The sequence below is a fragment of the Perca flavescens genome, chromosome 3 (genome assembly GCF_004354835.1).
Source record: "Perca flavescens isolate YP-PL-M2 chromosome 3, PFLA_1.0, whole genome shotgun sequence".
Taxonomy (NCBI): domain Eukaryota; kingdom Metazoa; phylum Chordata; class Actinopteri; order Perciformes; family Percidae; genus Perca; species Perca flavescens.
The window spans coordinates 27,886,058-27,906,940 of record NC_041333.1 but is presented as its reverse complement, the minus strand read 5'-3'; the positions used below and the strand labels follow the sequence as shown (position 1 = coordinate 27,906,940).

General features: G+C 40.5%; 2 protein-coding genes across 3 annotated transcripts in view; one reads left to right on the top strand and one right to left on the bottom strand.

The window, feature by feature from the left end:
- Positions 1-7,318, bottom strand: part of fbxo46 (F-box protein 46) — a 20,542-nt gene extending 13,224 nt beyond the window's left edge. Inside the window, exon 1 of one of the 2 annotated variants that reach the window (XM_028574507.1) lies at positions 7,148-7,318. The gene's annotated coding sequence lies outside the window, so the exon portion shown is untranslated. Of the gene's footprint in view, positions 1-6,048; positions 6,485-7,147 lie in introns of those variants that run through there. The other variant, XM_028574506.1, reaches the window with a different exon arrangement.
- A 223-nt stretch (positions 7,319-7,541) lies between these two features.
- On the top strand, positions 7,542-19,237 carry coq8b (coenzyme Q8B). Its single transcript, XM_028573365.1, has 16 exons — positions 7,542-7,684; positions 8,778-8,959; positions 9,134-9,284; positions 12,062-12,258; positions 12,609-12,675; positions 13,006-13,080; positions 13,678-13,797; positions 13,922-14,007; positions 14,219-14,359; positions 14,452-14,533; positions 15,090-15,183; positions 15,611-15,752; positions 16,355-16,462; positions 16,607-16,672; positions 16,866-16,952; positions 18,697-19,237. Coding segments are annotated over exons 1-16 (1,905 nt in total). The 5' UTR covers positions 7,542-7,683; the 3' UTR covers positions 19,003-19,237.
- Positions 19,238-20,883: the final 1,646 nt, after the last annotated feature.

The following is a 20,883-nucleotide window of genomic DNA, read 5'->3' as shown; positions in this document are numbered from 1 at the left end:
TTATCAGTCCATTCATCATTAAAGCTGGGCTTTTGGCTTTTCCACGTCAACTTTTTGCTTCAGCCTCTTTGACAGTGACATGTTTACCTGACAACAGCCTCTTTCTGCAAGCATTTTCCACCAATGAGGATGCTGCATACTACAATAATGTTTCCATAATCACAGACTTTAACCATCACTCCTCAGTGAACTGCCTCCTAGTCTGAGATCTTTTTCTAGTTAAAGAGCCAGTTATCATTAGGGAGTTTCCATGTTTTTTAGGAGTTTGCTCACACTAATACATGTAAAAAAAAAAAAATCTTTTTTTTGAAAGTCCGGCCGCCAGAGTGCTTAGAAAAATTCTGAAAAAAATGTAGTTGATGATCCCTGCTGTAGACTCTGTCCAGTCAGAGACATATATTGTGTAATTGAGGTTTTCAGTTTAATTAATTAAATCCAAGTAAATGGAACACTCACAAGATGTCACCAAAATCACTCGGTCCCCTTTAAATCTTTCAGAAAATGATGCAAGTGTATTGAATTATATCGAATCGTATTGTTAGCTGAATATGGTGATATATATCGTATCGTGAGCTGAATATCGTGTATCGTATCGTGAGATTAGTGTATCGCTACAGCCCTATGCCCAACACTGTTGAAATTTACATCTATATTTCGATTTCTTGCGCGAACAACACCTTCCCCTGCCATTTTTATCGGCTCGCTTTCAGGTCTGAACTTTCCGCGAAGCTTGCGCAGAGATCAACTGCGCAACTGGATAGGTTGCCAGGTTGAGGTGACAAACGGGTTGAAAATTGTATGGTGCAGTGTTTCCCACAGATTAGGAAGCAACTTGTGGCGGATGGGGGGGTGTGTGTGTCAGAATCTAAAATATTTTTATAACACTTTTTAATGTGTGATTGTGTAAAGGTTTTATGAGATAGATACCAACCTTTCGTGAACTTGTGAATTTCACCAGCCATCTTCTCTCCTTATGGAGACAGACGCTGTGTGCACAGTGGGATCGATGGTGTTTTTTAAGCCTTACAGGCACTAACCCTCACCGTAACCTTAAACATAACCATTGCCGCAGTGCCTGTAAGGTGACGTTTGGGGGCTTAACGCCGCATGGTGGGAGGAGCTGTGTGTGTATGTGAGCGAGACACAAATGACAGAGAGACAGAGGAGAGCAGGGAAAGGAAATGCAGAAGAACGTATTTTAAATAGCGTTTAAAAAAAAAAAAAATTATAATAACGAAACGCAATGTGCGGCGGCCGGTTTCGATAGTGAGGCTGACCACCACACAATAGTCTATGTGTGGGAAACACTGTGGTGTGTGGATTGTGTGAATAGGATGCACTTCATACAAGATCTAGCAACTGGTCAACATTAGACAAACATATTGGTCCGATTATTTATAAAGGAGTTTGGGCCATGCACAATACGGGAGTTTCCCGGGAGAAATAACAAACCGGGAGGGGCCCGGGAGAAACACGGTAAAAACGGGAGTGTTGGCAGCTATGGTTGATACAGGGGGCATCCATGTTGGCTTTTGAACTCGGGCTACTGCGAGGTTGTCCGAGTTCCAAGATCGGAAATCCGAGGTCAGGGGGCGTGTTTCCGACTAGAGATGGCCCGATACCACTTTTTTGCTTCCCGATACCAATACCTGAACTTGCGTATCGGCCGATACCGAGTACCGATCCGATAGCAGTGTGTCATATATTTTATTATGTTTTAACAGCTGTATACTACTATCCCTGTATGGATGTAATTTCTATCTTTGTTGTCGGTCTGGCTCAGGTTAAACTCTTTGTGAAACATGAACAAACACAAACAATGAATGCCACAGAACTTTCTTTTATTCTCCAGTTTGACAGTCAGTTATAACGGAAAAAGAACAAAAATAAACTACTTTTAATGTAGATTTTCTTTAAGGCTTTATTACGTGGTATTGGATCGGTGCATAAACTCCAGTACTTCCCGATACCGATATCAGCATTTTAGGCAGTATCGGAGCCGATACTGGTATCGGAACATCTCTATTTCCGACATTAACATTTGAAAATCCGAGTTCAGAGTACAAATGGAACGCACTATAACATACACTGTCCTATCCAGTATCTCACATCCAGATACAGCTGAAGTGTCATCTCTCATTCCATTTTCAGTACTCCCCAACAGTCGGTTTAAGTTCGTACTGAGCTACTTTAACTTTTTTATCTTAAATTTGAAACAGTTCCTGCAAATGAAGGTTGGGTTTGGTTTTAAGCTTTCTGCATCAACCTAATCCTTCAAATCCTGTCCAAGCGCATTGGCAGCCAGCAATACCACAGCAACACTACAGTGCCAGGGACTGCATTAGGTTCCCAGTCAACTATTTGACAAATTAACTGTCAAAAGAGAATGATGATTTTCTAAATGTTTTACTTAACCTTTAACTACTTCCACAAACATACAGTGCATACACTATGCGGTTCTAAATGTAGGCAGGAGTTAGGACATGTAACACTTGCTACTGTATCACAGTATGCAGTGATGGTGCTCCTGAACTTTTGAAACAGAAGGTATACTGATTGAGTAGGTCAAATCATTTAACAGACTTGTCTGTCTAAAATGAAAAAAGGGCAGTGTCAAGTGGACCAGACCGGACACAGCAGCTCTGTTATTTAAACTGCATGCACGTTGCATGGACAATATGTCAATAATTCAGAGTACATAATTCATTCTCGGTATGGAAGTCTTTAAAAGAAATTAAAACACAAAAATGGCTTACTCACCGTTACACAATACAATCGCACAATACTCACTACATAGCTGCACACAACACATATACACAAATGATAAAAAAAAAAGGTTCTGATGTGTTCATAAATGACTAGTCTGCTGTTTGCATAGTGAGAGATTGTCAGGTTTTGTCCCATTACATTGAAACTAAATTTCTGTTGGACAGGGTCATTTCCCTATACCCCATATAAATCAGGAGCAGTTTGGCATGTACTCTCACCAGGATAATGATTTCACTGTGGTAGGTGCAGTTTAGAACATAAAAGTGTACCACATCCCCATTAAATGCTAATTTAAGATTTAACAGGTTGGATTAGCTAAAAATGAGCATAGATTTCAAAGCTGGTGACTTAATAGTTTGTGTTTTTTCCCCTTAAACCTATCAGCTCATAAGTCTAAGGCTACCCTTGCAAAAAAGTCCACCTTATGAACACAAAACTCTGCCCCTCATGCTATCCTCCAGCTATCCTGCACTCTTTTTCACAGCTTTACAGCCAGAAATACAGCTGACGAATGATAATACAGAAGCATGCCAAAAGGTCTTAGCTCAATCTCCCTCTCTGCATAGGGGCCTGTGAAGACAATGCAACAGAAGCACAGCCAGCAGAACAGCTTTGCTGAAAACTGTCAACAGAACAATAGAGCTGAGTGCATCCCTCCAGTCTGCTCAGGAACATTATTACATTGAGAGGACACCTAGGAAGAGTGGCTGACTGACCTACAGAGCCGTCTGTGCGTTTGTCTGAGCATTGATGCCATTTGTGGTGTAACATCGTCACAAGTTAAGACTTTATTGCAAGCTTTGATACTACAATCCTAAAGGCCAATGTATCAACACCGTGTATTATCTCATTTGAACATCTGAAAATAGGAGGGCAAATCATGCATTTTTTAACAATAGCACATAGGGCTGTGCAATTAATCAAAATTTGAATGGCAATTACAATTTCGGCTCCTATTGATCACAAAAACAGAATGATTGAAAAACTATTATTTTGCACATTAGGTTTTGCAAGGAAACTCTTATGTTGTATTGTGTTATGAATGAAAAGAAAATGTTCAAATGGGAAAAGTATTAAAGTAAATTTGAAAATTCTAGTCATTTTCACTCTTGATTTGTTTAACTTTTTCACTGTTTTTAGGTTCAATAATTGGAATATCAATATGGAATATCAAATATAAGTCAATGAGTAATTGAATAATCGTGATTTCAATATTGACCGAAAATAATCGTGATAATAATTTGTTCCATAAATCGAGCAGCCCTAATATCACATCAGACAGTACTTTATGTGGAAATGGGCTAATTTAAGCCCAACAAAACTGCTAATTTTATAGCAATGGATAAGCCAAGATGAACAAGTCAAGAGTAAAATCTGTTTTTGGGACAGTAGCATATTATGATCTTACGGTATTGTTGCAATAAACTGTTCCCCAGTGCCACACTCAATGTCCCACTGGAAAACACATATTGAAACAATAATGTGAGATCCTAACATGCTACTTTCCCAAAAACAGCCATACAATGCATCAATAAGTTTGTTTGCGTATGCATTATCAAAACACTCAATATGTAGTCTTTACTACAATTCAAATTTCTTAGTCGAAAACGCAGGCCTGCAAGTAAATTGACTATTACTTTTCCTGGTTAGGTTTACCTTATAACGAAAAGAATGTAATGTCCGCAACACTGCTTTAAACTCCCATATTTAATATAAAATGCAACATTTCGACCCAACTGGGTCTTCTTCGAAACGCATTTTATATTAAATATGGGAGTTTAAAGCAGTGTTGCGGACATTACATTCTTTTTGTTTGAAGTACTTTCATTTGTCCTGCACCTGCCAGAAGGTGGGATGTGCACACAGTTACTTTTATAAAATTAGGTTTACCTTATAACCATACAAAACTGGCTGAAATTAAGTTAACTCCTCCAGTGATAACCAACAAGTGTGTCACAGATAACAAAAAACAACAGCAACAATACTCATCGGATTGTTAATTTTTCATGGAAAAAAACTTCCGTCCATGCTTTTATCTTCAGTGGACTCGACTACTGTAACGTTGTCTTTTCAAGTCTTCTTTAAAAGAAATGGATTAGACAGCTGCAGCTGATTCAGAACGCTCCTGCTGGAGTCCTAACTAAGACCAAGAAAGTGGATCACATCACTCCAGTTCTGAGGTCTTTACACTGGCGTCCTCTCTTTCAAAGAATGTATTTCAAAATATACTGTTGGTTTAAAAAGCACTGAATGGTTTAGGGCCAAAATACATCTCTGATCTTCTGCTACATTATGAATCATCCAGACCTCTCAGGTCATCTGGGACAGGTCTGCTTTCTGTCCCCAGAGTCAGAACTAAACATGGAGCTCAGTTTTTATGTACCACATATCTGGAACAAACTCCCAGAAAACTTCATGTCCGCTGAAGCGCTGGGCGACATTGAGAAATTCAAATATCACAATACCTTTGACCAAATACCTCGATATCAATATTGCTATGATATTTTAGGGTTGAGATTCGTGATAAATAATCAGAACAGTCTGGTAAGGTCAGAAAATGACATCACTTTACTGTAAAACCAGGAAAAGACAACACTTTTGCCATATTACATATCCAAAATCTAAGACGATATCATGTCTCATATCACAATAAATATAATATCAATATATTTCCCAGCTCTAGTCCGCTGCAACTCTGTTCTTTTAAATCAAGGCAGAGGAGTTTTCTGTTTGACACAGCCTTTTATTAAATCCAGTAATAGTTCATTTCCTACCCTGCACTGTAACTGTTATTCTCGTATTTGTGTTCTATTTGAGCTTGCTGTTATTTTCTATTCTCTTTAATGAATGTTTTTTATTGTTTTATAATTGCGCTTTAATGTTTTATGTATAGCACTTTGAATTGACTTGTTGCTGAAATTTGCTATATAAACAAAGTTGCCTTGCCTTAATTGTAGCAATCACCTTTGACCGTCTGATGGAACGAACCGTAGCTTAACGTCCTTGTAAAATGTCCAGCGCGTTATTGGTCAAGTAGAACCTAGTATGTCTTTCATTCTATTAATATTTAACATTAACTAGACCTCAGCTAAGCTTCCAGTGACTTCAATGGTTTATTAATGGGTTGTTGCAAACCGTAAATAAACCCGTCATTAGCTACGAGCTGGCTAGCGATAACTGCATAGCACAACTTACCTGCATAATAACATGACAGAGCTTGCTAGCAGGCTAACAAGATAAAAAAAAAACCTTAACGTTGTATTTTGCTAGCTTACTCACCGTAGCAGCGTTAATCTCCACAGCCAACCTTCTTGACTTGTATACGGTCGATGACAAGTGTTTCCCACTGTATTTCCCTCTGAACAAACCAGTTTTTCTAGTGAAATACAGGTGACACGAGTTAACTATCCGTGTCCACGTAGCTAAGCTAGCTCACTCGCTGGCTAACATCGACATTAGCCAGCAGCTATTTTCTATTATCAACCTTGTCTTGTTGATGGCTGCTATCAAGGCTTGTGTGCCTGTCAGTCCTCTGAACAAAGTCTATCTGACCGTACGCCTTGTTAGGACTCTAAGCAGTCGCTCTCCCACTATCTATTTAGAAGTGACACAAGCTTTTACGGTATGTTCTCGGGGATACCAAAATAATCAGTGTCAAAACGACAGGAGGAGGAAGGCCATCTTGTTGACAAGCAGCTGCATAAGGCCCACAGCCAATAGCAATGCAGAGTCGGTGGTGTGCCCATATATGGCGTCTGCACAGCTCCCTCCCTCTACTGCCTCCTGCTCCTGCTCCCCCCACACCCACTACACTGGACCACAAAGCGCAACATCAAAAGGTCACTGTGTCAAAGACAGGTGGAAAAATCCATATACACCTATATAATGCACATTTACACTTACTACACTGATAGTATTTGGAAAATGCTCACTGAATCAGAATGAGATGTACTGCCAATTAAGTCAGTTTTATGGTTTTTACTTGCATGGAATTTACCTTTGTGGGTTTGATGCATTCAATAAACATATGAAAATGAAATAAGTAGGCCTACTAGCCCAACAGTTGAGAACATAAATATAGAATAGAAATATTACAATAAAATAAATATGTAAAAGACACTACAACAAATATAAAGGCCAAATAGCTAAGAGCAGCATGCTTCTCAGTCCAGCAGAGGGCCAGACACTAGGCTACATTCAAGTCCATCCCTCTGTAAACAGTATTTCTCTTGTGTAGACCTAACTGACATTCATTGCACAAGTCACAATCTCTACTTTTTTTTTGGGGGGGGGCAAATAGCCTACAAACGATATTGCACTTTGCCAGAGTTACAAAAAATGTAATTGAGTCAGTTACAGTGAGTCCAGAAGACCTCACCTCTTCGCAACCAGAACGTCATGGAGGGGGTGGGTGAGAGAAGTACGTTGTTCAGGATGCTAATCAACAGCATCCTCTTCTGCGTCACAGCCTCCAGAAAAAATCCAACTCCTCCGAGTCTGGACTCCACAATAACGGTGATAGCACGTGCATAGAGGCATCATAGTAGGCATCCTCCAAAATGTTGACACCCCCTTAATTCTCATTGGACGTTGTTCCATTTAAAGCCCGCCTTATGTTGACCATAACTAGCCGAACAGTGCTGATTTAGACGTCCATCATCTAGTAAGATGCGCTGCTATTGGTTAAAGGAATACACCCCTTCACATATGGTTCTGCCTTCTTATTAAAAGTCGGACTGTGGTTGGTCCCCGGTCAAGTCACTTGAATTTGAACTTCCGGGTGTTAAATCGTTGCAAAACAGACCTACAACCTACAACCTATATACTGTCTATGCCTAGCTGCAACAGTGGACAGTGGCACTGGAAGGAGAAGTCATTCACCGAGGAAAACCTGGATAACGCAGCTTCAGGAGAAGTGAGTGACTTAATTTGTTAACAGCAGCATGTTTCATTCAATAGCTTGTGATTTCAAGCTTCAGTCAGCAGCTAACGTTACTGACGTTAAACAATGTGACAGTGACTATACAGGAGCCAGCTAATGAGCTAGTTAACGTAGCTAAGAGTAGGCTATGCAATTGCTGTCTTTAATTCTGTAAATGTATACATTTGTATTTACAAGTCTGCAGGTCACTGGTGCACCGTTACTGCTGGGACACGTGTTAATGACATATTATAGCGTGTCTTGACAAAAACGTGTAGACATTCACATCAAAGGTTAAACTATTGATCTTTCACGTTTTAAACAACCTTATCTTGCAATCTTTTGCTTATTTGGGGCAAGATTGTGTCTGTTACGTTTTTTCTTTGTCATCATCTTTTAGGACTGGGTGATATGAAGAAAATAAAATATCACGATATTTTTGACCAAATACCTCGATATCAATACCGCAACGATATTGTAGTGTTGACTATTGTTGCTTTCACAAAATATTTACACAATGAGATTTAGGGCTGCTCCCTCTTAGTCGACTAATCGGTCGTTTTGGACTTGGTCAACTTAGATTTCTTTAGTCATGTTTTATGCTTTTTTCATACTGAATGACTTATTTCCAAGATACGTACGAGCACATCTCTGGTAAATTAAAGTGGTGCTTTTGCATGACTCTTGGTGGAAAAACGAATCGATTAGTCGATACAATTGAATGAGTGTTAGTTGACTAAGAATTTCTTCAATCGAGCACAGCCCTAATGAGATTTTTGATAAATAATCATCAGTAATGTGGATATACCTAATGACTAAGTGGGTAAAGGCAAATAATAGAACAGTTTCAACAGTCTAGTAAATTCAGAAATGACATCACTTTATGGTAATGCAGCCTTTAAAACCAGGAAAAGACAACACTTATGTCATATTACAATATCCAAAATCTAAGACTATATCCAGTCTCATATCACGATATCGATATAATATGGATATGTTGCCCAGCTCTATCATCTTTACATCATCACACACCATGTAAGTAAGCCTAACTTGATTCCCTCCTATATCTCTACCTCTCTGTGTGAAGTGATGCTATCAGAAGTCCTGCAAGTGCTGCGTGGGGCAGGTAAAGTAGGGTCTGCCCTGGTCACCACCCAGGGAGAACAGCTCAGATTAATGACCTGCAACTCCTCAGTGGGAGCAGCAGTCAAAGTTGCTCAGGATGTGGTGGAAGGACTGGTGGGCACTTTTATGGGCGGCAACAATGCGGTAAGGATTCCTGAATCCATCACTTTGGGCTCAGGGAACTTGTGATGGGCATTTTATAATATCTGCACATGAAATTAATAATTAAATGAATAATAAAATTGCTTGCAAGTTATATGTACAAATAGTCAATATTTGGCTAAATTACTACCATCTCTGCTGTGTCTGTAACAACAGTCAATAAAGGAAGATGTGTTTCCGGACACAAAGGGTTGGGAGACTATGGACCCTGAAGAAGCAGCCAAATGGGCAATAGGGTCAGAGTTCCCCCCTGATGCTCTGGAGCAAAGCCAGACAGAAGTTGGAGCTGCAGCAGAGATGCCATCAGGTACTGTCAGTACCAGCTTGTTGCACAGGAGGTGACATACAATAAGTATGTGGCATCAGTTTTTTTTGTATAATAATATTTTAACTGCATTAGTCCTTTTGCAATGTTGAAATTATTGTAAACCTTTACATCAATAAACGCATCCATAACAAAACAATTTATATTCATCACAATTTATATTAATCAAGTATAAAATATGCATTTTTTGGAAAACATGTTTACATCATCAGAGCATCTTCAGGCCTTCGAAAATGAAGTGAATAATATAACTGATAGCATGTATAGAATTTGAATGCATCCTTATTATTTCCACTTTGTGAAAAAGATGAGGGATCGGGTATTGTGACGGATAAGGTGAGCCGGTAACTGCCACGGGTCAGGCTGACCGATGAAGGCAAGGCAGCTTTATTTGTATAGCGCATTTCAGCAACAGGGCAATTCAAAGTGCTTTACATAAAACATTAAAGAGCAGTTAAAAACAATTAAAAATTAAAAACCGATAAAATACCAGAATAACATTTACAGTGCAGTATAAGAAATGAACAATTATTTAAAGACAGGCAGCATCAAAAAGCAAGGTCTTCAGCCTTCATTTAAAAGAACAGAGTTGCGGCGGACCTCCAATTTTCTAGGTTTTTTCAGATACAGGTGAAACTAAAATTTAATATCGTGCAGCAGTTAATTTATTTCAGTAATTCAACTTAAAAAAAGTGAAACTAATATTATATAGACTCATTACATGCAAAGCAAGATATTTCAAGCCTTGTTATAATTTTGATGATTATGGCTTACAGCTTATGAAAACCCCAAATTCAAAATCTCAGAAACTTAGAACATTACATGAACGATGAAGAAGAACATGATTGAAGAAGGAAAAAAAGGATTTTAAAAAAGGTGCTTTAAGTGATGTCACACGTTTTTTAGGCTACAACATTGTTTTGTCACATACAGCAAACATCTCACTATCTGCTAGCTGCCTGTTCCCTGAACACACTGTAAAAAACGCGGTCTCTGTAGACAGCCCAGGCTGCACAAAAGGCAAGAAAAACAAACTGCGCGACGAAACATAACAGTGTTCCAGCCAATAACCGACAAGAAGGATTGGGGGGGTTAGTGCGCGGAAGGTACTTTTGGCAGTGTGGGCATATAAGATAAGATCGACTTTACTAATCCCACACTGGGGAAATTCCTGTGCAGGTGCCAAGTCCTGCTGGAAAATGAAGTCAGCATCTCCATGAAGCTTGTCTGCTGAAGGAAGCTCGAAGTGCACTAAAATGTCCTGTTAGACGGCTGCGTTGACTCTGGACTTAATAAAGCAGAGTGGACCAACACCAGCAGATGACATGGCTCCCCAAATCAACACAGACTGTGGAAACTTCACACTGGACTTCAGGCATCTTGGATTGTGTGCCTCTCCATTCTTCCTCCTGACTGAAATAAGATGCAAAATTTGTTCTCATCAGAAAAGAGTGACTTTGGACCAGTTCTTTTTTTTCCCCTTTAGCCCAGGTAAGACGTTTCTGACGTTGTTTGTTCAGGAGCGGCTTGACAAGAGGAATAAGACATTTGAAGCCCATGTCCAGGATCCGTCTGTGTGTGGTGGCTCTTGATGCAGTAACTCCAGCCTCAGTCCACTCCTTGTGAAGCTCCCCCACACTTTTGAATGGCCTTTCCCTGACAATCCTCTCCAGGCTGCAGTCATCCCTGCTGCACCTTTTTCTTCCACACTTTTCCCTTTCCACTTAACTTTCTATTAATGTGCTTTGATACAGCACTTTGAGAACATCCAACTTCTTTTGCACTTACGTTTTGAGGCTTTCCCTCCTTGTGGAGGTTGTCAATGATGGTTTTCTCCACAGCTGTCAGGTCAGCAGTCTTCCCCATGATTGTGAATTCTACTGAACCAGACTGAGAGACCATTTAAAGGCTCAGGAACCCTTTGCAGGTGTTTTGGAATAATTAGCTGATTAGAGTGGGACACTTTGAGCCTACAAAATTGAACCTTTACACAATATTCTAATTTTCTGAGATTTTGAATTTGGGGTTTTCATAAGCTGTAAGCCATAATCATCAAAATGATAACAAATAAAGGCTTGAAATATCTCGCTTTGCATGTAATGAGTCTGTATAATATATTAGTTTCACCTTTTCAGTTGAATTACTGAAATAAATGAACTTTTGCACGATATTCAAATTATTCAAGTTTCGCCTGTATGTGGAGCATAAAAACTGAACGATACTTCCCCCTCTTTAGTCCTGACTCTGGGGCCAGAAAGCAGACCTGTCCCAGACCACCTGAGAGGGCTGGGTGGTTCATAATTTAGCAGCAGATCAGAAATGTATTTTGGCCCAAAACCTTTTTAGTGATTTACAAACCAGCAAAAGTATTTTGAAATCAATTCTTTGAGGGACAGGAAGTCCGAGCAAAGACTTCAAAACTGGGGTGATGTGATCCACTCTTTTGGTCTTAGTGAGGACTCGATCAGTTTGAAAGAGGAGTCGGAAACCGGGATCGAGTTGTGGTATTTTACTGAAAGGATGTGTGTGGTTGTATTCTTGGACGCACACAGTCTTGGAGTAGCAGGGCAGCGTGATCGGGATGTGTCCTGTGTAGGTTTTTTTTTTTTTTTTTTTTAAACTGATCAGTGGACATGACAGACACCTGTCTAAGTAATCTCGCCCAGCTGTGCCACACAATGACGCGCAGCCATTTGCTGGTGCTGGTCAGGTGGTGTGTGTGAGCCTTTTGACACTGGACTCTACTCTTTCTTACATAGGAGTTCCTCCTTCCCCAGGGGTAGCGCCGGGCTGGCCGGGACAGAGCGCTCGCTTCCTCCACACGACCCCTGGCCTCCACCGGTACTACAACCAGACCAGGTCTATCCATGACACGGTGGTGGCCAGACTCTCACCAGAGGACATCAAGAAAGCCAGGGAGGCCAAGAAGGCCCTGATCAAACCTGTCAGACAGAAGGTTGGTTGAAAGGACTCGATCTGACTTGATTTAACTTTGAATGCCGATTTATGTACACACACAAGCTGAGTAAATGTATAGTATTTATATATTCTTAGTGGTACCTGCAGGAGATGAACTACAGACAGGTGCTAGGAAAATATTTTGAGTAGTAGACTCATGTTATGTAGTGTGTTTCATAAAAGGTATGTTGTTGTCCTTTGTGATGTAATTCGAGGTTACTGTCTGAAGAGTTTTGCCCTTTGTTTCTGTGTTTGCACAAGTCAAGAGTTAATCAACAACAATTAAAAACCGCTTTCAAAATTATTTCAAATACATTTTTAGTTATTATCTGGTATGTCTTCCCCCAGCTGAGTGACCGGGCCAAAGAGAGGAAGGTGCCCGCCACAAGAATCAGCAGGCTGGTTAATTTTGGGGGTAAGAACAATGTACTTTATATACTTTACATATCATATTTAGCAAAAAAAAAAATGTATATACATTTTTATTCACTCATTAACTCCAAGTGTCTTCCGTGTTTACAAAGAAAAGGGAATGTTTTTCACAACAGCAATGAGGAGTTTTTAACTGTATTTCTCAGGTGTCAAAACTTTTAAAATCAAAATGTTTTGAAAAAGATTTTAGACATGGAATATGATTTCACCCTTTAACTATCAGCAGCAGCTGTGTTAAATCAGTGCTTCCCACAAGCATCTGTTAAGTGGACCTGAATTCAAAATCCTGTGTGTCTCTGTCTCCCTGCTGCAGGACTGGCAGTAGGACTTGGGATTGGTGCCATTACAGAAATGGCAAAACAGTCATTGGGAGGCAAACAAAATGAAGGTAAAGATATTCTCCTCTCCTTTGCTTTTCTCCTCCCATCCTGTGAAAAAGCTTTTGGTCCAGTGCACACTTGGCAGATCCAGCAGACACATGGACAGCTGGTCGGCCCTGGAGAAGTTTCAAATGTGTCAGCACCTGCCAGGCACTGGACAGGCATTAAATCAAAGCTGTTAACAAGAACTCAAAGACAGGCTTTAATATGTGTTAAATGAACAGTGTTTAAGACGTACCACTGCCCCCATTTTTACATGCTGCTTTGTGCAATTGGCTAGTAAGGGCTGGAGCTTAATTATTCGTGACGTGCCTTTGTCAGGGAGTCAATCGATTGACTCCCTGACGAAGGCTTGTATGCCGAAACGTGTCGGAGTACTTAAAGCTTTTATATTATTTACATGCAGCACTTTGAAGATACTTGCTAAGACAAATTACTACTGTTCCTCTTCATGCTTGTGTGTGTGTGTGTGTGTGTGTGTGTGTGTGTGTGTGTGTGTGTGTGTGTGTGTGTGTGTGTGTGTGTGTGTGTGTGTGTGTGTGTGTGTGTGTGTGTGTGTGTGTGTGTGTGTGTGTGTGTGTGTGTGTGTGTGTGGGGTTTCGTAGACAGGAATTCCTTGTTAGACTCTCCTCTCCTGTCAGACGCCAATGCTGAGAGAATAGTGAACACGCTGTGCAAGGTCCGTGGGGCCGCACTCAAGATCGGACAGATGCTCAGCATTCAAGGTACACACTGTAGCAACAGCTTTGCTGCAAAATGGTATTGAGATGTCCTCGCAGTCACAGAGGATTTCTAGGCAGTGAAAATGTTTTTTTGTTTTTTCTGACAATCTCTCAATTCTTTCTTCAGACAACTCCTTCATCAGCCCCCAACTGCAGAGGATCTTTGAGAGGGTCCGGCAGAGCGCAGACTTCATGCCTGCCTGGCAAATGAATGTAAGTAGCACAGTCCTTCCTGTCCCTGACACGTAGTCAATTTGTGGACTAGCAGTAAATAGTGTCAAAACCTCATAGGAAAGTGCTGCTGTGTGTTTCTGACATGAGATTACACAAAAGATGGTGTGACCAAGTCTGTTTCAATCCGTTTGGCAGTTCACAGTTGCAGCTTTTTTAGCTTTTTCTTTTTTGCGTGGGTCTGATTGTGTAGAAAGTTCTCGTGGAGGAACTGGGGCCAGGCTGGCGAGAGAAGCTATCGTCCTTTGAAGACAAACCGTTTGCTGCAGCTTCCATCGGCCAGGTGCATCATGGGGTGTTAAAAGACGGAAGAGAGATCGCCATAAAGATCCAGGTATTTATACACACTCCATTTCTGTCTCCCTCGTAACCTCTCTCAATGTCTGTGTGCATTGATTTTGTCTGTTATCGCCATATTCCTCTCAGTACCCTGGAGTTGCAGAGAGCATCCAGAGTGACATAAACAACCTGATGTCAGTCCTAAAAATGAGCGTTGTCCTGCCAGGAGGTAAAAACTACATTTTATAATATTTGTTATAGTGTTTGGCGATAACACCATATTGAGGATAAGAAATGCAAATTAGGCTATTTTGTATCTTGAAACAGCTGGAGATTTCAAGTTTGTGCTGTTATTCTTTGACCGTCCTCTGTCATTATATTGGGAGGTGACTGGAGATTGTTCTCCAATTGATTAGTTTCTTTTCTTTCATTCTAGCATTTTCACTATTACAGTTCAGACCAGGGGGTGGTGCTATAGTTGCAGGTCAAAACTAGGTGGCACAGTTGTTACTGAGTGCCGATATATAAGGATGTCTGCATCATTAACAGAGATGTTTCTTGTTTCCTTGTTATGCTGAATCCTACACGCTTCAGTCAAGAACATTACATTATCATAACTAGTTTTATTAGGTATACAATGTAATGGACACCATCACAATCCCAAATACGCCATGACAATTGTTTCCACACTTTGCTCATTCGCATTAATGTGTTTAAAGATGACAGCGTCTTTATGTTTTCTTTCGTTTTCCCTGCTGAGTTTTGCACTTTTAATTTTTTCGCAGGTCTGTTTGCAGACGACAGCTTAGAGGTTCTTCAGAGGGAGCTGGCATGGGAGTGTGACTATAAGAGGGAAGCAGAGTGTGCCAAGAAGTTCAGGTAGGTTTTTGTGGCATATTGAACCATAAAGCCTCCTACCCTGAAGACCACTTGTGAGCCGCACATTGAGATTAAGATCTCTTTTCTAAGAGAGACCCGAGAACAAGAAACATTTACAAGAACACAAACTGCAAAACAGAAACAACACAACTACACAATAACAAAGAATTAAAAAAAGTAACAAGAATCATAAAAATCATCAGATAGTAAAGTTGTAAAGTCTCCAAGGGGAATGCTATACTTTAGTTTGAGGGAAGTTTGCATTTCATAGCATTTTAAAAGGTCCATAGTATCTGAAACCAGTTCTGCCAACATTAGTGCGCATGTAAGGTATCTATCTATCTATCTATCTATCTATCTATCTATCTATCGATTAATTATTTTATTATTATTATGTATACTGTACACATTTGTGTATGGCCTCCAGGTCCATGATGGAGGGAAATGAGTTTTTCCAAGTCCCTGAGGTGATCGATGAGCTGTCAGGTGGCAGGGTGCTGGCCATGGAGCTTGTACATGGAGTCCCACTGGACCGCTGCGTAGACCTGGACCAGGAGACTAGGAACCAGGTATGGGTTGACTCAACAGGTACATGGATCCCATGGTGCACTAGAGACAGGGAGAGTCTGGGAATTTATGTAATTGTTTTTATAATTCACTGGGCATCCCAGTCTGGACCTCTAATTGTGGGAAGCTAGAGCTGAAACCCTATAACAAGTAGAAGGAGAAGATTTGATACCTCTGTTCCTCCACCCTAGGCTTTTGTTGATATTGAATGTATTGTATATCTGTATTCCACCCCTTGTTGGTAAGAGAAAGTATAGTGTCGACCACTTTTTATTTGTAACGTACATGCCTCATGTGACAAGTGCACAACTGAGCTGATTTGCTCATTAACTCTCATAGAGACAAGTTACTAGCTGGCAAATTATACAGCAGGATCTCAAACCGTATGAAAAGGACAGCAGCAATGCATATTAGACACTGTAAAAATATGCGTTTAACAGTTGAGATTTATGCACTTGGAGCATGACCTACAGTAATGCAGCATCTTAAGACATGGCGAGTGTCTGGCAGTGCACTATACCAGAGCTTTAGAATTAAAATGATACTGATAATAACTGCTGATACTGATAATCACTGCATTGCAACCCTCTCCTCTCATCACCAGATCAGTTTCAGAATCCTCCAGTTGTGTCTCAGAGAGGTGTTTGAGTTCAGGTTCATGCAGACGGATCCAAACTGGGCCAACTTCTTCTACAACTCAGACACCAACAAGGTAACGGGAGTCTGGTATTGAAGTTGTAAATGAATTGTCTAACACAGAAAAGGATGCCATGTTGACCAAATATTGAATTGTACCAACAACAAAAAAATCATCATGTGCAGCAGATGCATAACACTCTTGTTATCTTGTCTGTAGGTTGTTCTGTTGGACTTTGGTGCGTGCAGAGGCTACCCAGAAGCATTCACAGATGACTACATACAGGTATGATGAATCTAAAATGATAGGACACCCACCAGTGAACCACACAACATGATTTATGCAACAAGATTTCTGTGAATAATTAAGCACCAGAGTCTTTGGCTAAATTTGAGGACTAAGGATTATACACAAGCACAAACACATTCCAAAACAACCACTGCCTTAAAGTGTCTGTGTGTGTGTCTGTGTCTGTCAGGTGGTGCACGCAGCTTCCGTGGGTGATCGAGCCACTGTTCTTTCCAAATCAAAGGCGCTTAAATTCCTGACAGGCTACGAGGCCAAGGTAAGGTATTTTGTTCTCTGCTGCTGTGCTCATTTATTTATAATATGGTTTATCCTCCTCCGTCTTCTCCTTTTATTTGTGTCTCATCCTAGGGCTGGGCGATATGGAGAAAATCTAATATCACGATATTTTTTTAGACCAAATACTTACAATATCGACATTGCAAGGTTAACAATTGCTGCTTTCCCAAAATATTTACACAATGACATGTGGATATAATGATTAAGTGGGTAAAAGCAAATAATAGAACAGATGGAACGGTCTGGTAGGTTCAGAAAATGACATCAGTTTACTGTAATGCAGCTTGTAACACTTATGTCATATTACGATATTACAATATCCAAAATTGAAGACAAAAATCTTGTCACATCGCAATGTCGACATAAAATCTTTATATATCTCTCTCTCTCTCGATATCGATATATATATCTCTTTTGGGAAGGGGCGAAAATACTGGTTAGCTGATTGGATGAACCATCTGTCTATCACCTATGTTGGTGATAGATGGGCCAAATCAACCAATCAGATCCACGAAGCGTATGAAAATACAAGCACAAGCCCACCCCTGCTGCTGCAGGCAAAGCATAGCTCGTTAGCTCAGCAAGCAAGCAACATGTCGGTAAAGGATATTTGCCGTTTGTGTAACGAGAATTTAGGAATAAAAGTCACCATTTCAGGTTCCCGGACCATATTCCAAAAGAAGGATCCAAGAGAAAAAAAGCATTAGCGAGCGGCTAACAGAATTAGGGCTACCGCTGGCTGATAATACTGGTTAGCTGATTAGATAAACATCGGTCTATCACCACCTAACCCACCTCAAAACCAACGCTGATTGGCCCGGTCGTTTGGCTAACGGCTCCAAATTTTCTCTGCCTCAAGATGCCAGACTGATCTGCGAGTGGAAAACTGGAGCTCGCGAGATCAGGACGGTCTCACGAGGCTACCTCATCCTACCTCAGTCTTACACCCTTTGCTTGATGCAGTTTCCCTGTTTTCAGCCTTGTATTTACTTTGTACATGCCAGGAATTATATCTTTTGAGTGAGTGCTGTATATTTTTTTTAAGTATTGAAATTTGGAGATATGAAAATATGTGTATATACTATAGAGTCATATACAGTATAGCGTCATAATATATAATGCACACTTTAGGTTCGAACAGCTCTAGTAAACATTTCCTCAGGCTGCTCCAGAGTGTACACACTAAAAACATGCAGCTTAAAGTCTGTTAGTGTTATGGTTTAACCCTCATGCCCTCCTCGGTCATTTTTGTAAATTTTTCTCAAGTTTTTTTTTTTTTTTCATTTGTGATCATTTTTGCTGTGTTACTGCTTATGGCAAGAAATTTTGTAGGAACCTTTCTTTTCAGCCAAATTTTTTAAATCCAGTGTTTTTTACTCTTACATGTCTTTTTATACTTAAATGATTCATTTTGTACCCTTTGGACACCTTGGATAAAGGGTTAAAATCCTGAAAATTATTGAATGTTTGGTAGTTTTGATTAGGTAACAAGTTGTTTAAGTGATTTATGAAAAAAAAGCAGAAAAATGTATTGATATATGATGATTTAATAACACATTTTTGCCACAAAGGTGTCGAGAGTACGTTTTTTTATTTTTTTTTTATTTTAAGGAGGGCATTAATGTTCTACTTTACAGCGGTTAGCTTCTGCATTGAAACATTACTTCAGTTGATTATTATGCACACCGATAGCCATTGTAACGCCTCTCCGTGCTCCCTACCAGGCCTACGAGGATACCCACGTGGAGGCGGTGATGATCCTCGGCGAAGCCTTTGCATCCGCGGAGCCTTTTGACTTTGGCACCCAGAGCACCACCCAGCGCATCCAGAGCCTTATCCCTGTCATGCTACGCCACCGCCTTACCCCTCCACCCGAGGAGTCGTACTCCCTCCACCGCAAGATGGCCGGCTCCTTCCTTATCTGCTCCAAACTGAAGGCGCGCATATCATGCAAGGACATGTTCCTAGACGTATACAATGCCTACAACCAGAGGAGGCAGGCGCAGCAGGCAGCACGGGCCAGTGCTTAGACGCTTGGGGACATGCTCACTGCCTTAATATGCCTAGGACTTTTTAAGAGTGGGCTACTAGCAAAGGGACAGAAAAGGTGGAGTGGCCACGTGGATCAGACTTACCTAAGACTTTATATCATGTCAGTATGTAACTATGGCAACGTGCTTTAATGAGGACCATGAGTGTGCTCGGCTTTCTATGCTTGTGTCCTTCAAGTGCTACAGTCCACTGACATCAGTTAGGGAATGATTTGTCAATTTGGTCAATCAAGGCTTCACTAAGCTCTCGCTGTCATGTACAGACATAAATACTTTAAACACCTATAACTATGACCTGGGATGTGATTACTTTGAAAAGGTGTGTGTGTGTGTGTGTGTGTGTGTGTGTGTGTGTGTGTGTGTGTGTGTGTGTGTGTGTGTGTGTGTGTGTGTGTGTGTGTGTGTGTGTGTGTGTGTGTGTGTGTGTGTGTGTGTGTGTGTGTGTGTGTGTGTGTGTGTGTGTGTGTGTGTGTGTGTGTGTGTGTGTGTGTGTGTGTGTGTGTGTGTGTGTGTGTGTGTGTGTGTGTGTGTGTGTAAGCCAGTGTTGTGTTCTCAAAATGCAAGATGTATATTTCCTTTTGCTCCCGTGGCTAAAATGAATTAATTCTGACCCGTACTCCCTTATATAGCATGTTCCACCCTATTTCCAAGAGAATGAGTATCTTCTATCTTAAGGACGATTGATTGGCCCTGCATTGCCTATTTGATGCTGCCATGAATTCTGTAGTCTAATAGAATAGCAGTAAGTAAAGGTTTAGCATTATATAGTATATTTGATGTGAAATGCTATTTTTATGTAAACCTTCTTTATGACAGATGTTTTCTGTAACATGTATGGCAGTGTGCTGCGCATTTGTTTTATGAAATAAAAAAATATATGTATCACAAATAGAGCTTTACTGGCAGGTGTCTATAAGCCAAGGATTTCCTTCACTCTGCATTGATCTTTCCATTTCAGTTTTAGACCTCTTTGGGAAATATTGACTAGAAGCCATGTTTGACTACATTCTCCAACGATGCTGTTCTTGTATTGACCATTAAGCATCATGATACAATAGGTTTGGCTCACAAAGGGTAAGACTAGAGCTAATAGTGGCATTGATGGGTCTATTTTTAAGGAACTATTTTTGTGTCAAGGCAGTGCTGTCTATTTTGTCTTCAGTCAAGCCATTACAGGACTATCTGCAGGCTGCTCACAAAATGTTATTGTTCGCACCACATGAGCAGAGATGTGAGGCTTTCACTGACATCATAAAAACCTGATGGAGATAGATGCAGCCTTTTACTGGATCTGTATTAGTGCTTGCTGTTAAGTGTCCCTCCATTGAGCTATGTCACATTCTGTACAGTACAGCTGCTGAGCTGTTCCTACAGTGCGGCTGGCTCTCATGCTCTACATCAAAATCCCAGTTTACTTTACTGAGTTTTGGGAATTGGCCACAGTTAGTAACTGCAGCACATGTTGAGAGAAGAAAAAGCACATTCTTCTTTTGTCGCTTCACGTAACGGAAAGTTGGAGCCTTTCTCTGCATGTAAGAAGCAGCTGGCTTCAGTTTGTTGGAGGAGAAATTGGCTCTTTTTGGGCCCAGTCTTTTCAGTGGGGCTAACACTGGACCAGTGAGAGACTATTCCTACCAGGACCAGTTCATTTATGAAGATGAAACATGGTGCATGTCAGGAGATCCATTCTGAAGGAATATTTGTTTACATTATGTATATAAATCCAAGGTTTCATTGTTGTTGAATTAAAGATAAAGTGATGTTGTTAGAGTTAAGGTCTACGGGCATTATTAAGGGACAGTTTGCAATCTCTCTGCCCTTTATTGTATTTGCTTGTTTGGACATTTAAGTTATTTGTGG